This window comes from Silurus aristotelis (assembly GCF_946808225.1).
Source record: "Silurus aristotelis genome assembly, chromosome: 15".
Taxonomy (NCBI): domain Eukaryota; kingdom Metazoa; phylum Chordata; class Actinopteri; order Siluriformes; family Siluridae; genus Silurus; species Silurus aristotelis.
This window is the reverse complement of record NC_139588.1, coordinates 16407812-16428259: the sequence shown is the minus strand read 5'-3', so window position 1 is coordinate 16428259 and position 20448 is coordinate 16407812. Positions and strand designations below refer to the sequence as shown.

Here is a 20448-nt window from a genome sequence, read left to right as displayed (position 1 = left end):
CTGGAAAATTAAATCATCTTTAAAAAGCTGGTCAGCAGAAGGAAGCATGAAGTGCTCTAACATTTCTTGGTTAACGGGTGCAGTGACTTCAAAACACAGTGGACCAACACCAGCAGATGACATTGCACCCCAAATCATCACAGACTATAGAAACTTAACTCTAGACTTAACGGTGGGGTTCTCCACCGTTCCTCCAGACTCTAGGACCTTGGTTTCCAAATGAAATACAAAACTTGCTCTCATCTGAAAAGAAGACATTGGACCACTGGGCAACAGTCCAGTCCACCTTCTCTTTAGCCCAGGTAAGACTCCTCTGACGTTGTCTGTGGTTCAGGAGTGGCTTAACAAGAGGAATACAACAACTGTAGCCAAATTCCAAGACACGTCTGTGTGTGAAACTCAGTCAGTTGTGAAACTCACCCAAATTCTTGAATTGATTTTGCTTGACGAGCCTCTCAAGCTGCGGTTCTCTCAGTTGGTTTTGCATCTTTTTCTTCCACAGCTTTCTGTTAACATGCTTGGATACAGCACTCTTTAAACAGCAATGAATGTTTGTTGCTTCCCCTCCTTGTGAAGGGTGTCAATGATTGCCTTCTGGACAGCTGTCAGATCAGCAGTCTTCCCCATGATTGTGTAGCCTAGTGAACCAAACTGAGAGACCATTTTGAAGGCTCAGGAAACCTTTGCAGGTGTTTTGAGTTGATTAGCTGATTGGCATGTCACTGTATTCTAATTTGTTGAGATAATGAATTGGTGTGTTTTTGTTAAATGTGAGCCAAAATCATCACAATTAAAAGAGCCAAAGACTTAAACTACTTCAGTCTGTGTGCATTGATTTTATTTAATACACAAGTTTTACAATTTGAGTTGAATTACTGAAATAAATAAACTTTTCCACAATATTCTAATTTGTTGAGATGCATCTGTATATTGTATAAGTGCAACCAAAAAACAGTAAGATCAATGTCATAGGTCAATGATGCGACCACATCACCGTTGTGTTATCCTCTGGTTTTAGTAAGGACTTTTGCTGGTACCTTGTGGACTAACTAGAGTTTGTTTATGGGAACATCAAGATATCAAGGCTTTGCAATAATCCAACTTAGGGGTAAGAAAAGCATGCATTACTTATCCTGCATCATATTAGGGCATTCATATTCCTTAGCTTAGCGATATTTCTGAGATGAAAGAAGGCTATCCTATTCATATTATCTACATCAGCTTCACATGGCAGGCTGGAGTCTATAATAACACCCAAATATTGTTTTGTTTTTTTATTGCTGTACATTATGTAATAAAGGCCATCTTGAGTTACCATGTAATCAGGGAGCTTACTCACAGATGCCTGTGGTAATAGTACAAGAACTTCTGTTTTGTCAGAACTAAGTAGAAGAAAATGTCTTACAAATCCTTACACCTTCTTAAGATGTCTTTACTGAAATTAAATTAACCCAACAATGGATCCCAATATCAATAATTTTACTCAAGAGGCAGCATATAAACAGAAAAAAAAGCAATTGGGTCTATAATTTTTATTTATTTATTACATTTGTTACACAAATATTTGTACCTTCTATTCAAACCAGACTCATTACTTCAGTTTTAACCTATTTGGTGACATGAACATTGATATTTTTTCTTTTCATTTCGTGCCGTTTTTAGCCCATCAACCTATTTCTTGTAATGTGGCTTTTTCAATCTACCACTGCTGTATCGTTTCCTGGCTCTCACACACCACAGAGGTAGACTAGCTTACGAATATAAAAGTGTCGTCAGTACTTCAACTTTTACCAGAGTCTTTTATAACATGATTATCTGCACTTCTACTTGAGTGAAGGATGTGTGTACTTTTGTAATATTAAGTTAGAATATATCACTTTTGTTCTTCTGTTTGGTTAGAGAGATATAAACACCAATAACGCAAACTTTGTGTACATCTATACCCCTATTTCGTCTTATTATAACCACCACGATTCTCTTTTCAATTAATTTTCCAACATGTCTGTGGGTATTTGCTCATTCAGCAACAAGAGGATTAGTAAAGTAAGTCGCTGATGGAGGCCTGGGGCAAAGTCAGCGTTCCAATTCATTCCAAAGGTGTTCAGTGGCATTGAGGTCAGGACACTGTACAGGCCATTTAAAATCATTTATTCCAACATTGCTTTGTGGATTGGAGTGTGGTCATGCTGAAAGATGTTTGATTTCATTAAAAAAGTAAAGGAACTTCTATTATATAAACAGTAGACACCTAGTGTTTTATGGATTTTGAGACATAATGTTCCTTTGGTTTATCTGCAAACTAGGTCATTTAACAGCATGAATATTTACTTTAAACACGTATGTATATAAATGTACAGATTCAACTTATTATTTTTTATTATAAATTATCCCTCAGCATGAAAAGACACTCTTGGCATCTGGACAGTTTGTTTCCCCAAACATTCAGTTGAAATACTTTGCCATGCTTCCTGTAAAACCAGGTGTTCTTCACTAGTTGGAGATTTCTTTCTTACCTTTTGATCCAGGCCATGGAACTGCATGGTGTTTAAGGATGGAATGGCAGGATGGAATGTGGGTTCAGTTTTCCTTTCACTTGGAATAAAGGCTCCAACCTTCCCTGTTCCAAAACAACCCCAAACAATTAAGGTTCCACCTCCATGTTTGACTGTGGGTATTAGGCAGTCTTCTAAGCATCTTTTCTCCTATTCTTGTGTTCGAGCCAGAGTAGTCAGATTTAGACTAATCTGTCCACAGAACTTTCTTCCAGTCATTCACTGTTCAATTCTATTGTGTTTTTGCTTTCTACCTAGTGTGCATATAAACAAAAAGAAATATGCATGTGTCTCAAACAAACATAAAAGACAAAAGTGTTTCCAAACCTTTGACAGGCACTGTATCATTACACATTATAGAAATGTGTGTTTATAACTTGATGCTTTATTTCAGTTTGCGAAAGATGCACACAGTGGAATGCCAGTTCACATTTTTTGATCATAAAGTGTATATTTCATTTACATTTACGTTTGCGGCGTTTAGCAGACGCCCTTATCCAGAGCGACGTAGAAAAGTCCTTTGAGTCTCTAGCAATGAATAAATCTACACTGGTACGCAAGATTACAAACTTAATATAAATATAACTCTGGAATTCTACAAAGCAAACTTGAAAAGTGCTCATTTAAGTATTTCAGGAAGAGGTACTGTAGGTCTTCAATCATCACTTGAAGATAGCCAGGGACTCTGCTGTATGGACATCTAGGGGAAGTTCATTCCACCACCTCGGTGCCAGAACAAAGAAGAGCCTTGAAGTATATTTACCTCTCATTCTGAGAGAAGGTGGTACCAGTCGAGCAGTGGAGCAGTCGAGCATTTATTCATTATTAGTGGAAAATCATACTGGAATTCTCACTATTTATGAATTCCAGTTCCTCAATAATTTACATTCACCAGGTTGACTGTTGGCCTCCACATATCTGGTTCCTCTGTAAGAGTAATTACCAAACAACTGATAGGTACCACTAACTCTTGGAACCACACGAACACTGCTCTTTCCTGGAGAGAGGCACAGATTAATTTTGTGAGATGAACATTGCATTAAAAGATTTACTGGATCTAAGACAACCACTTTTTTTTAGGAGTTGAAGGAATTGTGGACCCAAGTATGTACATCCACTATTAAGACATTATGAGAAGTGGTAGGTCAGTGGATAAGATGTTGACCTTTGATCTGAAGGTCATGGGCTCAAATCCCAGCACCACCAAGCTACCACTGGTGGGCCCTTGAGCAAGGCCCTTAACCCTCAACGGCTCAGCTGTATAACCGATATAACTGTAAGTTGCTCTTAATAAAGGCATCTGCCAAAATGCAGAAATATAAATTGAAGACATTACTTCAGCACTGTTTCCGGGTACAGAAAGGTTATTGGCGCATTACCTGTTTTTCTGCTGAAGTTTAATATACTGTACATGTTTACAAACTTGAATCCAGGCAATTTTTGCATGACTTTCACCAGAGACTGAACGGCTGGACTATTTCTCATCCGTTTCCCCTCACTGAACCTTCTTTCCGTTTAGTCACCATGAGGGTTTACGGCATTTAGCTGGGCTGCTCCTCATCTGTGGAATATTCTCTTCCACAATCAATATGAGATTGTGACCACTATTAAATCATGCCTCAAAACTAATCTTTTCAGATGAGCCATTTCTGATTCATTTTATCAGTTAAATAGCTGTTTGTTGTTTGATTTTATGATTTCACTCTACATTGTTCCTTGAAAGGCGCCTTTAAATAAAATGTATTGTTATTATTATTGTGAGTGCAACAAGCTGACTCACTAGCTTAGGACTTCAGGGTTATTTTGTACTCAACACAAAACGTCAGTGAATAAAACATAAAAAAAATAATAATAAAAACTTAGGATCTTTTACTTTTCTTACAACTTAACTGTGCAGTTCCGTGTAGGTCAAAAGACTGTGTTGCTCCAAAGTCCAGTGGCTTCTGACTATTTCGCAGGGTTCTATTTCTTTCATACTAAATCTAACAGCCAATCAAATTAAGTTATACTAGATCACTGGCTAACTCATTTGCAATACAGGTTTTTGTCAGATTTTACGAAATAAACTCAAAATATTATTACTTCCATAGAAATGGTTTCAACGATTATTATTACAAGATACAAGACAATTTTCAAGTCGTCACCAGTCTTTTGAATGAGTGTTTCATCTGATTAGATGAAACAAAAAACTGACATTTTTGTCCATAATGATCTGTTTGCAGTTCGAGCCAATAGAAAAGGACACTACAGCTGCTGATAGCAACCAGTAATTATTTCAAAAAACTATACAATCAGAGAACAGAGAACTTTTAGCACTTTAGTGAGGAAGGAACATCATTTGGCGAAGATGTCTTACAAATATGACTGACTTGGGCTGTGTTTTGGTAGCGAATAGCTGTTCGGCCCAAACTCTAGATTCCTCAGTTAGTTGAATATTGAATATTTTGTGAAAACTAAAACTAGAAATTTAAAACATCTTTTTTTAAGGGGAAAAACACAACGTGTCCATATAGTACCTCATGAAAGCACAAGTGTAGCAGAGACTGCATGACTTTGCTAACGGTCAATGTGTGTGTGTGTGTGTGTGTGTGTGTGTGTGTGTGTGTGTGAATTCCAGTGAATCGCCCGCTGCTGGGTAACAAGATATAAACTTTGTATTTCGAAACGTGTGAAACAGCAAGCAACACGTGCAATTAAAAGTCGCACACGTCGCAGGATTCATTTGCATTGCTGGAAAATGTTGGAGCGCGTGAACTGATGAATGTTTTAGACGCGGGACTGTTACACGTTTTAAATCACATGCACCCAAGAAAGCAATCATGTCTGTCAATAATCTCGATCACGTGCATTTTGAATTATGAATTTAAAAAAAAACACGGAATGGAAATTTAATCTCTGTGCACGCTGTCTTTTGTGCCACTTGCAAAAAAAAAACGCCACAGGCGCGTGAGCAGAACAGGGACTACAGAGTCCAGCCGGACTGCACATGTTAGGGGCTGTGGATAAATTACTATACTGGTAAGAAAAAAATGTTCCCACAATAAGTGGATGTTTACTGGAACACTGTGCAAAGTATTATACAATAGTTTCCACACACAGTTATTATTAGATGTTGATATTAAGTAGTAGTAGTAGTGACATTGGGTATTAATAGTCTCCCTATTAAAATGTCTTTGGACGTAAGAAACGTTGTGTCAGATGTCTATGCCCAAACCCGAACCAACTAAGAAACAGCTTTGGATGTGGATCAGTGATTTGGAATAGTTCAGTCAGAATCCTGATAAATCCTTATAAAACCTGTGGGTTGACTTTTAAAGGGCCATACAGAAGGTATGCAATCTGATTAATCTGGAAATAGTGTTAATACACTCTAATAAACAAACAATCACACACAAAAGTTAGTGTTGTGCTACAAGCAAACTGTGTGTGCTTATGCAATAATTTTTTTTTCCTCTTTTCTTCTATTTGCACTGAAACATTCCTTTTTTTCCCCCCCCTAACCACATTTATATGCCGTTTTGGTCACGTTGAATAAGATCTAAAATGAATACTCTAGGTTTCACTTTTGCATCACAATAACTTAATTTTGACTGTGTGGTTTTGTTTTTACTGTGCTTACCGTATACAATGTAATAAACAAAGTAATTTAAAATTTAGTATTAACATGGGACACTTAGTCATAATGATATGACTAGACACTACACCGCTAGATCACTATAAAAACACTGTATATAACCTCTGTACAATTGTACATATTACATAGTATATCTTTTTTACTCCTCATTACATCTGCACTATTTTTTATGTACATATTTATATCCTTACTATACATTCTGCCCAACATTTCACGTTCATGTATATATGTGTATATAATGTGTGCATATAGATAGATAGATAGATAGATAGATAGATAGATAGATAGATAGATAGATAGATAGATAGATAGATAGATAGAAACTTGTTTATTCAGCTTGCACATTTCTCAAATGCCATAATCTTATAACCTTCCACTTTTGCACATTTCCTCTTCAATGCCATAGCCTTAGAACATTTATCTGTACTTCTTAACAATGTCCACACGTCTCTGCACTGCTATAGCCTTTATTTTTTCACTGTACATATGTTTACATATATATCACATGCTGTAAATATGCTACTTATTTATCTGCACTATTTGCACGATCTATGAAAATGCCACACGTCATAAAGTCATAATGACGGGGTGCCACAATTCTTTATTTAGTATTCTTTTAGTGTTTCAAGTTAAAGCTCTACTGGGTTGATGTCATGTTTTCTCAAAATATCAAACATAGTAAACAGAAAAGCTAAACCCTTTTCAAACTTACTAAACTTACAGTTTTCTTGTCTCACTTGATTGAACAGTGTGTGATAAGAAAAAGAAAGAATGAAAAAAGATAATGCTTGCAAAAAAAATAATAATAAATGAAGTTCAAACAAGGAGCCATTTCACTGTGTATCTTCACTGGACACTGATAAGCTGCAGTCTGGTCGAGGAGGAAATCTGCAAAAGCCCAATTTCTTCATGTAAAGAAGAAAAGATGTCTTGTAAACACAAGTAGCATTCGGTTCCACAAAATCCAAATAAATACAAAGCTTTTACGCATTTTAAACACATAAAATAATAAAATAATGATTGTCGCCCACATAACACAATAACATGCATAGAAATGATCTATTATATATATAGTGAAAATGCCACTCAACATGGTGCAGAATCAGTGCGAGCTTTATTTATCGATGCATTTGCTGTATCTCTGAGGTGATAACTTACTGTTTAAAATGTTGGACAGTTCAGAAAGTCATAAACTCAAATCCTAGCACCACCAAAGCTGCAATTTCTGTGCTTTGTGAGTGTAAATGAGATAACTGCCCTGAAGAAAAATGTCTGCCAAATGCTGTAAATGTGAAAGAATAAAAAAATAAACTGTGATTAAAACAAGTGCGGGAAAATAACTCAGATACACTTTGCAGACCGCAAAAGTAAATAAAATTACAATAAAACAATATAAAGTATATATTTTCTATCTAAGGAAGGGAGTGTAGTTGATTGGTCGGTGATCCAGCTGTTTCCATATTGTAATTTCCACACGGTCCCTAACAGCTGGCGGGTGACGTATGAGCTCGGTGGGCGTGATCACCGGAATCATCCTGGTCTCGTGTGGAAACTTTACCGGTCCGGGTGCAAAGTTTGAAGTCCGTCTGCAAAAACGCGGTGCGGCGCGGCTTCCTCCTGGTCACGATTCCGCCACAACGTGAAACCGGGCGGCTTCGAGCGTCTCCGATGAGCGTTATAACCCGGGTGATGTTGAATTAGGTCGGTATTGAAAGGGGAAATCTCGATTGAGAGGGTTGAATGCGTTAGCCAGGGTGGGTTAGCATTGTTTGGTGTGTGGCTGAGGAGATCCATCTTTCTCGAGGAGAAACCATGGCTTGTGAACCGAATCGCGCCCGTTTGCTGTGCATGTTGACGCTCACGTTCGGCTTTTTCGTGGTCGAGGTGGTGGTCAGTCGCCTCACGGCGTCGCTCGCGATGCTCTCGGACTCGTTCCACATGCTCTCGGACGTGATGGCGCTGGTCGTGGCGCTGGTGGCGGTGCGCTTCGCCGAGCGCACCCGCTCGACCAACAAGAACACGTTCGGCTGGATCCGCGCCGAGGTGATGGGCGCGCTGGTCAACGCCGTGTTCCTCACCGCGCTCTGCTTCACCATCGTGCTCGAGGCCGTCGAGCGCTTCACTGAGCCGCACGAGATCGAGAGCCCGCTGGTGGTGATCGCGGTCGGTGCCGGGGGGCTCCTGGTCAACCTGCTCGGCCTGTGCCTGTTCCACGGACACGCTCACTCCCACAGCCACGGGAAGACCAAACACCCCCGGGGGAGCACGACCAAAGGAGAGATGTCCATCGAGTACGGGTCCGCCGCCGAGGAGACCAACAACCTGGTGTCTGAAGGGCACGGGGGAAGCGGCAGCCCCTACGGCGTGAACTCGGACCGCAGCGGGGCAGCTGGTGGGAGTCTGTTTTTTCTTTCACTGCTTTTAAATACATTTCATCTTAAGGTGGTCCAAAAAAAAGACCATCAAGGCGATATTTATATTTAATCCCCCCACAATCCCATCACCTTTACTACCTGCTCAGGTATGGTCCGAACCGGAAGTGACGTGCTCACTTTTTAGTGTGATTAAAATCAGGCACTATGGACTCCAACTGAGCACTTTTGCTGACTCTTCAGTGTTTGAGCTTTTTAGATGTTTTGAGCTTTTTCTGATGTTTTCACCAGATTTCCACAATAGCCCTCAATACAGAATTATTTTGTCAAAAAAAACATTATAATCTCATTATTCACTTTTGCGTCATAGGCTGTTGATTGGCACGTTTCTTCCAGAACTTTCCACAGAAACATATGGTCCAAGTTGAGTTTATTTCTAGATTTGTAGTTTGTCAGGTATCTAAATCAACCCAAATGATCAAATCAAACAGGCTGATTATTATAAAGACCAGACAATGCATGAAGTTTAGGTAATAGATCAATTTAATTTAATTAGTATTTGTAAATAAAATTATTTTTTGTACTTTTAACAATGAAAATGGCTGCAATGGTCTCAAAGCAGCTTTGTAGAAATAAATCGATAACAAATATAAACTTAAAATTCACTTTATCACTAATAAATGAGTCAGATTTGCGAAGAGGAGAAGACACGGTATGAGGAAGGAACCTCGAGAGGAACCAGACTCAAAATGGAACCCATTTCTCGTCTGGGTGACACCAAATGTCCTTTCATTGTGATCTCGTCTTTGTTGAGGTTCTCAGCTGTTCCCTGAACAGACACTTGGGCGCAATACGGTTCATAGCAACCGTAGAGGCGTTCTAGCAACCTGTTTCTATTAATTACAGTCCGAATCCGTCTTCATGGTTACTAAGTTTAACCCTCAACACAACCTCATGTATTGTGGTTTTGATTTCCACCACTGTAGCAAAAGTAAAGCGGCGTTTCTCAGACACCAGACCGCATTTTGATAATCTCTTTAATATGATGTAAGAATTTATGGTATGTAATTTAATTTATGGTATGTAAATGTAATTTATGGTAATTTATGGAACATTCAGGCTTTTACATGATATAATACACATGATATTTGATAAGCCTGAATCAGCTACCGTGTAAGATGATTCAGATTAGTAGTGTTTTTCATCGACGTGTGGCTGACTTCCTGTTCTCAATCTGTTGACTGGTGGTGAAAAAAAAATGCATTCAGAGCCAAATTCATGAGCGTCTGCATCCAGCAAATTGCATGTTTTATTTGGCTGTTTGGTCCGAAGTTGTGCAGCTCTTTTTTATTTTTTTTTATTTTTAAGATCAGAATAACCAATGGGGCTCTTATTCAGGTTATTGCATCTGAAAGTCGTTTCTTCTTCAGTGTGAAGAATTTAATTTCACAGTGCTCTCTGTGATCATTCCTCATATCTGGGGTTCTGTGAAGTCACATTTTTCTAACCTAATCCAAGTACCTTTAAAGCATTAATATAATCCGAAGCACATGATACAGATCGGGAAAGTCAAGGTGAATTGGGTAATGAACAGAATCTATAGGTGCTGGAATTGTGTTCTAGGACCCTGAACTGCTTCAAGGCTGAAATGTCCTTGCGTCAAACACCCATGTAAGAAAAAACAACTCACGAAGCGCTAGGACACTGAGTCATGCTGCAACACTTTTTCACCATAACAGATCGAGCGTAAGAAGCCGAAAAATCATCACACACCATCTCCACAACTCCCCTTCAGGGAGCGCGTCTGTTATAACAACCATCACATGATTTATTCTAGTGCATAATAGAGAAGGTCTACTGGATAATCAGTCGGAGACTAGTCCCAAGCTTCTGAGGCCCTACTGACTGTCACAAGGGAGATTTCTGATCAGACACATGACCAGCAAAGAATAAGAACATGGATAGATTTTTTTTACAAGTGATTATGATTTAATGATTTTTATTTTTAGTAGTGATTTGTTTATAATTGGTGTATAATTATCCAAGAGGTTTGCATGCACGTTACAATCGGAGATTTATGTCTGTCTTACATTCAAGATGTCCAACCACAGTCACATTCATAGCCAGGCAACAAAACTAGCAACCCTAAAGGATGTGACTGGGTATTCAGTATTTCAGCGATTTATTTAATTATTTTTAACTAGGTTTCCTGCAAACATGGAACATTGAAAGATCTTAGACTGAGGGGATCCATGAAGCCAGTAATAAATAAGTACTGTATTTTCCGGACAATAAGTCGCTACTTTTTTCCCACGCTTTGAACCCCGCGGCTTAAACAATGAAGCGGCTAATTTATGGATTTTTACCTGGGTTTTTCCCAGTTTCACAAACTTCAAGCCAAAAAACTGAACCCCATAACATTAGACCAATTAAATTGCCGAACGGGTTCAGGTGAACCAATAAAACTCTTTATATTAAATCAGATGCGCTCCCACTGAATCGGGCTGCACCACATCATAAATATGGATGATGTTCCTCTGACGTTTGACCTGCCGCTCACTCGGACTGTCTACAGGAAATGCGAATCATTCGTCACGCTGAAAACAACCGGGCATGAAAAAACGCACTTCACCTGTGTTCTGAGCTGCACGGCATCGGGAGAAAAGATTCACCGATGGTGATTTTTAAACACACGACGATGCTAATAGATAAACTCTCGAGAGAAATAGTTGTGAAAGGAAGGAGGAAGACAGTGAACAATGACTTTCTTGGTAGGCTACTGTTTAGATACAAGTCTTTCGTTAAAGCCTGTGTAAAGTTCATTAGTTTCATTAGTGCGGCTTATTTATGTTTTAAAATAAAAATCTTTGTAAAATTCAGTGGGTGCAGCTTATATTTGGGTGCGCTTAATAGTCTGGAAATTACGGTAGTTTATTTAGCTTTATTTCAATATAAGACATTTTCAAAGGCAGTTTAAATAAACTACATCAGTGGTCCCCAAATGTCAGACAATATTTTCACGGACCGTCCTTTAAGGTGTGGCGGATAAATACAACAAAATAAAATTATACGACCGTTAAAACTTATTTTTTAAATATAATAAACGAGATTTTTTTTTGTTAATTTTTCTCGCTTGGGGGTTTAAATTTAGCTGTAATGTGTTAGCGGCTGGAGCAGCCCCTTTAAGAAGGAAGCAGATGGAGGTAAGACATGTGACTGAGGCATCACAACATGCATCAAGAGCGAGTCATAGACAGATGTGGAGGAGAGAATCCGGTCATTTTCCAAAATAAAACATTGTTCAGAATCAGATAATAAATAAAACAGAAATAATGGAAGTTTTGTATTCTTGTGCGGCCCGGTACCAATCGACCCACAGACTGGTGCCGGATCTATAGTACAAGCACAGAGTGGTCCAAACAGAAACCTGTGGAACTTTGTTGCTCCAGAGACTGAAATGGTCACAGTAGCTCTATTAAACCTGATCAACTATGGATCTAAACGATGGGTCAACTCTTTTCTGCTTTGTTCCCATCTCGCACCCAGTCTTCCCGCGGTAGGCGCAAATATGAACACAACATACAAATACTGATACAAAACAATACAAATGAATGAACAATATAGCAAGCTTGTTCCTTTTAAAGTGGATTGTATATACGTGCACATTAGGAAGTGGCAGCTCATTGGTTAAGGCTCTGGGTTATGCCCCAGTTTTGCCAAGCTGCCACTCTTGGGCCCTTGAGCAAGGCTCTTATCTCTCTGTGCTTCAGGGGCCCTGTATCTTGGCTGACCCCAGATATGTGGAGAAAGAATTTTGCTGCGCTGTAATAAGTAAAAGGCTCCCTTTATATGCTGCTCTTCACAGCTCCTTTTGTCTGTTTCGGTGAATTTAAACAGTTTTCTGAAGAAGAAGAAAAATCCGGTTTAATTGTAGCTGCCACTGTAGGAGCGTTTGCTTGAACAACTGTGGGAAATGACTGATGTAAAATAACTGTGTGCAGTCAATTATATGCAACAGGAGAGACCGGTCTAGGGAGCTCTGAAACCTGAACTCCTTATCCTAACTCACGTTCTTGGTCTTGTGTAACGCAGTAATAAACCAAGTTAAGATATGCTGTTTCAAGTTCATCATTCTATAGGATAACGGTTTCACACTGCAGCCTTTAAACCCCCGAAGATCAGTTCCACTTCAGAGGTCAGTGTAATCACAGTGCATGATATGTAATCAGAAAGATCCGGTGGTGGCGAATTTATCGTGTGTATGTGTGAATTTTACACGTCGCTCAATTTACCTCGGTTTGCTTATATTGAGAGAGATTAAAGACTCAATAATCTGTCAGAAAAAGTAGAGCTCATTAGATTTTAAGTGTCATCATGTATCATTTATTCAATTAAAGTGTAATGGTGTATTGCATACATTTATTTTATTTTTACCAAAAAATAGTTTTTATATTATTTAACCGAGCAGGCATTTAGGGGTCGCCACAGCGGACCATCCGCCGCAGCGGTAGGGGACCCACCAATATTAATAATAATAAACTGCGTTAATAAAAAACGACAAGCAGTTTTATGTTTTACATTTCTTCCCCCTAACCGTACCGAAATTGAACCCAACCGTGACTTTAAAGCCGTAGTAGGTAGCGTGCCGTGAATTTTGTTTATTGTTAAACCCCTAGTAAATTAGACACCATATATGACTCTGTGACTGGCACATTAAGGTCCTGTATCTTTTAAAAACTTTATATATAGTAAATCTTACTAGACTCATGATCAAAAGATGATCAGGTTTGACTGCATAATGTCACCTAATGTCGCATGTCGTCATAATCTGCTGTTATGTACGCTGCTTTTTCTTTATCAGCTTTGTTGAAAAACTGGATATGCAGAATTAAACTGTGCAAAATAGTGGAAAAAAACAACAGAAAATGTCTAAAGACACACACACACACACACACACACATTGAGACAATGTTTGTTGTGAATAGCTCTATACAAATAAACTTGACTTGACTTGACACCCCACACACACACACACACACCTCTGTTCTCTCAGCATGCATTCCGGTCTGAACCGTGTCACATGGAATCAAATGTTCTTTGGTTCTAATGCAGGTCATGTAGCGATCACATGGTAATAACCTGCACATGTGGTCAATCTTTTTTGGACTTTCATCTCATATGATTTTAAATAAAGTTTTCTGTTTCACGTGACCGTGGTTTTATAATGGGAGATTTCTTACAGTTTTCTGCAACTGTTAAATTGGGAATTCCTTTAGTAACTAATGTTAATATGTGCCATATAGTTTTTGGGGCTTATGTTTGGATTTTTTTTTTGTATGTTTGTCAGTCAACAGGTTTAAGCCATTTGTTATCAGATTTGTTTTCCAAGTAACTCGTATAATATGAGCAGTTTTTTGATAATTACATAAATATGAGCGCTTTTGGTTTGCATGTTTTAAATGTTTGTGCTTTTCACAAGGAGGTATTCAGCAACCCCCTTTTCACCAGATGCCCTCAAACCTGTTGGCTAATTAAAGTTGGCTGATTAATCAAAATAAAACTAATAGACTCGGATAATAAAATATAAGTGAAATATTATTTAATGACGTATTATTTGCTGTTATTTATTATATTTAGGGACTGTGGTGAGACCTGCGATGTTGTATGGTTTAGAGACAGTGGCATTGAGTAAAAGACAGGAGGTGGAGCTGGAGGTAGCAGAGCGGAAGATGTTGAGGTTTTCATTGGGCGTGACGAAGATGATCAGGATTAGAAACGAGTTTATTAGAGGGACAGCGCAGGACGTTTTGGGGACAAAGTGAGGGAGGCGAGATTGAGATGGTTTGGACATGTGTAGAGGAGGGACATGGGGTATATCAGTAGAAGAATGCTGAGGATGGAGCCACCAGGAAGGAGGAAAAGAGGAAGACCAAGGAGGAGGTTTATGGATGTGGTGAGGGAAGACATGCAGGTAGTTGGGTTAAAAGAGGCAGATGTAGAGGACAGGGGGGTATGGAGACGGATGATCCGCTGTGGCACCCCCCTAATATGAGCAGCCGAAAGAAGAAAAAGATGATTTATTATATTTCTGCAGTTATACTAATGAAACTTTGTTTAGATGTTCCTCTCTCTCTCCTGTTCCGTTCAAGTGTTTGAGCAGATTTATATTTGTATCACCATTCACTTGTTTTATTCATACTTTCTTGGCAAAATTCCCTTTTTCGATTGATCCAGTGTCTGTGGATATTTTGTTTAACTGTTAAATTTTAGATGAAAGTAATTGTTATTTTGATCACAGATGTAAGTTTGTAAGTGTAAGTGCTGTGTCTAACTATGTTTTTTGTCTTAATGTGGCAGAGTTGTCAGCCGTGCATCTGAACGGCGAGCTGGATCACGAACACGACCTCGAGCACGATGCGGCCGCGTCGTCTCAGCTAAACATGCGTGGCGTTTTCCTTCATGTTCTTGGTGACGCTCTCGGCTCCGTCATCGTCGTAGTCAACGCCACCATCTTCAACTTCGTGTGGCGTCCCTGCGAACCCGGGCTTCCCTGCAACAGCCCGTGCAGCGCAAACACACACTGCAGTGACCATGAGCACCTTAACCACACACTCGTGGCCCTTGGTGAGGCGGAACACAACACCACGGGTCTGGAGTTCTCTACATCCGGGCCCTGCTGGGTTTTGTACCTGGACCCGACTCTGTGCCTCATTATGGTCTGCATTCTTTTATACACCACGTACCCGCTTCTAAAGGAGTCCGCACTCATCCTGCTGCAGACTGTACCCAAGCAAATCGACGTGAGCCTCCTAAGCACCCGACTTCGCCAGATCGACGGCGTTCTGGCTGTGCACGAGCTCCACATCTGGCAGCTCGCTGGGAGTCGCATCATCGCCACAGCACACATCAAATGCAGAGACCCTGCCTCCTACATGAGTGTGGCTAAGCGTCTCAAAGCCTTCTTTCATGATGAGGGTATCCACGCCACCACCATCCAGCCCGAGTTTGTCATGGTGAGCTCAGAGTCGCACGCCTCGCTCTGCGAGCTCTCCTGCCGCACACAGTGTGCTGCTAAACTCTGCTGTGAAAACTCCAAAGCCCCCGACAACAAAAGCACGAGCGTGGAAAGTGGGAGTGAAGCTGAACCCCCTGTCTCCACCACTCTGGAGGTCATCAGTGAATCTCTGGAAAGCGAGCCTAAAGATCAAGTGGCTGAAAAGGTAGTGACCAGAGAAGTGGAGTCCACTTTATAAGCAGGAACGAGTACAAGGAGAACATCACTAAAGCAGACATCATAACACACGAATATTTTCAAAAGGACCTGTACACTTGATGAAAATCAGAGCCATTTGAGACAAAGGAATGCACCGATCCGATATTGATCATCAGTATCGAAATGCTGGATCATATTGCATCTGATCTGACACGTCATCTGACACTTTGCTGTAATATATGCCATTAAGTGACGATCACTGATCTGGTATGTAAACATAGGAGACACATTATTTTTGTGTTCATCTCTCGATAAACGCTAACTGAAGAGCAGCTAGCTTAGCTGTGCATGAACCGCAAGCAATGGTCATTTCTATTTTAGCTCATCATTGCCTGAAAGGGAAAAGAAATCCAGCTGCTGGCTTAAGTTTAAGGACTTTTTAGTATTTTTCTTAGTATAATTACTATTGTTATAACTACATGTCCTTCCCTCCCCCTCCCCCTCTGGACACGCCCATAAGCAATTTATTTCATAAGCAAATAATAATTTATGAGTTTAATTTATTACTAGTGATTTTGTGTTCTGTTCCAGAGACCTTGATGATATGTAGGTTTGGTAATGAATAAAAAAAAAAAAGAAGGAGGTGTGCCTCTTTTTTAAAGACTATTCTGTAAGGTCGAATATTTTAAAAACCGTGCTGCTGAGACTTGTAATACTTCTGACCGAGCACCGTCTCAGCAAGCCTTTAATGCTGAAAAGCATTTTGCTATCCTTTCGTTTCCTCATTTTCCTGGAAATGCTGATGCTTCACGAGTCATGTTGTTCGTCACATGAGCGTGGCTCACGTGTACGCACCGAAGCGTTAATAGGGCAGTGTTGAACAATGCTGGAGGGTTCAGAACAATGCTGAGGCATGTACCTGCATTTATTGCATGACCAAACAATGATCGCTTAGTTAGCGGTTACACCATAGCTGTGTTTTAAAAGGCGCCCTCACTGATTTCCCTTTGATTGAAACTTGCTGTTGTATGAATCTTAACAACTACAGTGACATTTTAAGCGTGTCGATACCACTGGAGTAGAAATGTCGTTGAGACGTTTTTTTGTTGTTGTTGTTGTTGTTGTTTATTACTTTTGGCCTGTCCGTCTGTACACGACAGCCAGTTAACATGTCGGTAAGATAACAAGTGAGTGTGAGAAATCCACAAGGACACTGCTTCAGCTGGCCGAGCAACAAACTGTATTTCCATGCACAAAATATCACCTCTTTTCTAGACTAAAGCAATAATTTTGAGCTGTCTGGCTGCCGTTATAACAGATCACTCCGCCATAATAATGATTAGTAGAAACGCTGCTTTCTATTGCCTTCATTTTCTCCGAAAGTGGCTCTAAAGTTCACCTCGGTGCTATCTGAATGTATATCTTGGCGAGCTCTAGTTTGATCGACAGTACATGTTCTCACACTATACACGCTCAATATTCTTGTGCTAATCCAATCTGAATGCCCACAAAACTGTCTGAATTCACATCTTGCCTTGTAAGTCCCATTCACGTGTGTAATATTCGAAATGATGACCAAGCATCATTTCCTCCTCTGCTGAAGCAATTCATAATTTTACTCATTAATGTATGATCTGTTCTATTCAACCGTTGAAGACTTTCCTATGGCAGAAAACATACAGTCCTAACTGTTACAATGTGCTGACATTGGAGACTCCTTAAATAAATGTTACACATTATCTTGTCAATTAACTGTCAGCACTGCTGTTAGCTGCAATTCTGACCAATCAGAACAGGGAATTCATCCTGCACTGTATTATAAGCAGTAATTGAAATTAATAAATATATCACAGGACTGCGAGCTTTGTACCCGAAGACACGCTTCAGAATGGGACTGTTCCTTATACTTGATCGTAGTGATGCTAAAACAGACCATAATTAACAATGAAGCACTGGTGTGGCTGTAGCTGTGGTGAGCTTGGTGCCTGTGAAATGTGTTCTTCTGGTAAAGTCTGTTCCCGAATACACACTCCTTTATGTGCGTAGTTGGTGCACAACCCTGATGGTGGCGTAGTCAAGGGAAAGTCAATGAGGGCGCGTTGAAAACTAGAAGTTACCCAGCGCAAGATTTCATTTTGTTTATCATCACACAAGTATTTTTCAGCTTTATGCTTCGCCACAGTAATATAGTTTCATCTCAGTTTATTCCAGTGTGTAAACCAGAGTTCCTAGTGGTTTGGATTTCCTGCCTGTCCTCATGCTGTAACTCTTGAGCCGGTTCTTAAGCAGTGCAAATTCCTCTGATTCCCAGGTGAAATCAGTTATCGGAACATTTTGACCAGAAAAAGAATGTATACATCGTTTTGCATATTTTCCTGTTTAGTGTCATACGAACTTGCACGTATACAGTACACCCATGCAGTTAATTTACATAGAATGCTAATCAGTTTTTGGTAAGTACCTCAGACCACCATGAGCCGATTTACACCCTTTCATTTGATGCGTCTTGTATCTGAATTGTATTCTGATGAGATTTGAATGATGTGCATTTGCACAAGTGTAGATTGTGTTGATGTTGCAAGATGTTGCAAAAAGCTTGAGGAGCAGAATTTTACTTTTCATTAATTTAGACATTTTAATTTTATGCCATTTGTTTTTTGTGAATTATTGAAGCGAGTGTGAGCTGATTCCAACTTATTGTATGCACAATGCTAAACTGGAGGATCTACGCTTCCCTTGTTAGTCTTGTACACAACTGAAAACCACCAAACGTTTCTTTGTTAAAGACGGCATTGTACAATTGTAATTTTTTGTTAAAACAGCTTTTATATGTAACTGATTCATTGAAGGTTTTGGAGGCCCAGGAACTATATTTTGTTTGCTGACTCACAATATTAGTACATTATTAGTAATGACTGTGCAGTTAAATCACTTGTACAAAATGTTGAGATATTTATTAAGCACAACATTGTTGTGTTTGGGAGGATGATGTGCATGTATGTAGAATAAGGATGCATTAAAATTGCTGAGGGGCGAATGGTGTTCTTTTCAAATTTGTCCAACACAGATTTCTGAACGGCTTGTACTTCCAACTCGTACTAAGATCATTTCAGAGACGGTGCCAAAACATGCTACCTGTCCTGCCAGTTTTCTAATGAAGCATTTACAGTTATATTGTGCACAATAAATATTCCAATGTCATGTAAACAGGTAGCAGCTTCTGTGAAATTAATTTGCTTATTTTTTTTTTAAACTTATTTAACTAATGATCTATTAATACCTTTTATATTCCTTATGAGAACATATGCATCATGTCCCCCATGTTTGTATTTAATAGTTACACTGACTTTTTTTTGTTTGTTTGTTTTTATAAACAGATGCACACTCATTCTCTTTCTGTATTGTTGCTGTAAAGATTTTAGTTTAGAACACACCAGCTGAGATGTTTTTGATATATTCATGTTGGATAAACATTACAGTGAATTAAACATGGCTGTTCAGTAACCACTGTTCATCAGTCCTCTGTGTTTTTACTGTTTTACAGTTTTTTGTGTATTAATAGAAATGTAATTAAAAGCTGTTATTTTTATGGTCAGCAACGATTTGACAGGTCTGTTGAACTGTACATGAGAGAGGAGTGAAATTCTTTTAACGGTCAATTGAAAAATAAATATTTTGGAAGCGCTCTTCAAGTGGACTTCGCAAAACGTTTAAAATGTCAAGGTATTTCTTTCTTCGCCTCTTTTATATTCGGTTTATACCAGCTGCAGATCGTAATCCTGTCAGCTGTTACTTACAAACTTGTATATAAATATAATATAAAGTTTTGTGGATGGAGTTTTTAACTGGATTGTATACAAAGGCTACACATTCTTGTTCAAGATTTTTGCAATTGAATGTCAGAAATTGAGGAAAAAACAAAAATTTGTCTGTTTATTATGAACAAGAAGTCGACCAAATCCAAAAAGAAAAACAAGTGGATAATTATTAGAAGAAGAGTAAAGTGAAAGTGAAGGAGCTTCCCCTTTTCAAAATTCACTGGCTTTATCTCAACACAACACAATCAAGAAAAGGAAGTAAAACTACATTTTGGGATTGGATTATGTAAATTGGGTGATTCATCAGCTTTCAAAGCAGACTTTTTTTTTTCTAAGGCTTTAACCACGTTAACAGTAACTTTATTCATAATCTTCATGATACAGCATAAGTAATTTTTTTTTATTGTCATCATAGTTTCCAACTAATTAAAATACAATTTATGTAATTTTATAGTATAGCGTTATATAGTATATTATAGTCATTTGTATAGTGATTATAACCATGGAAATTGTCCCCAAGCAGCTTTACAGCGACTAAAAGGTTGTAAAATCTACATTTATTTTTTGGTCCCCATCAGTTTATTTCTAATGAGCAAAGCAGAGATTACCTTAGCAAGAAAAAAAACCTGAGATTGTATGAAGAAACCTTGTGAGGAACCAGACTAAGAAAGGAATCCATCTTCATTTGGGTGGAACTTAATACATTATAGTTCCATCACTTTTGAGGTTTGCTGTTCAGTGAACTGTTCATGCCATTCAAATGTTTATTGAAGTCTAAGGCATTGTAGTGGACTGTTTATATTAATTAATGTCCAAATCAATTTTCATAGTTCTTGAGTTGCTCAATAACTTCATGGAT

General features: G+C 38.9%; 1 protein-coding gene and 1 long non-coding RNA gene across 2 annotated transcripts; one reads left to right on the top strand and one right to left on the bottom strand.

Annotated features, from left to right (window-relative positions):
* Positions 1 to 6767: 6767 nt before the first annotated feature.
* Positions 6768 to 9617, bottom strand: LOC310737771. Its single transcript, XR_014536892.1, has 2 exons — positions 8700 to 9617; positions 6768 to 7468 (listed from the first exon to the last, which is right to left on the bottom strand). It is a non-coding gene; the product is annotated as an uncharacterized lncRNA (long non-coding RNA).
* On the top strand, positions 7467 to 19275 carry slc30a1a (solute carrier family 30 member 1a). Its single transcript, XM_083562326.1, has 2 exons — positions 7467 to 8578; positions 14916 to 19275. Exons 1-2 carry the CDS (start codon positions 7999 to 8001, stop codon positions 15809 to 15811), a joined length of 1476 nt encoding a protein of 491 aa, XP_083418452.1. The 5' UTR covers positions 7467 to 7998; the 3' UTR covers positions 15812 to 19275.
* Positions 19276 to 20448: the final 1173 nt, after the last annotated feature.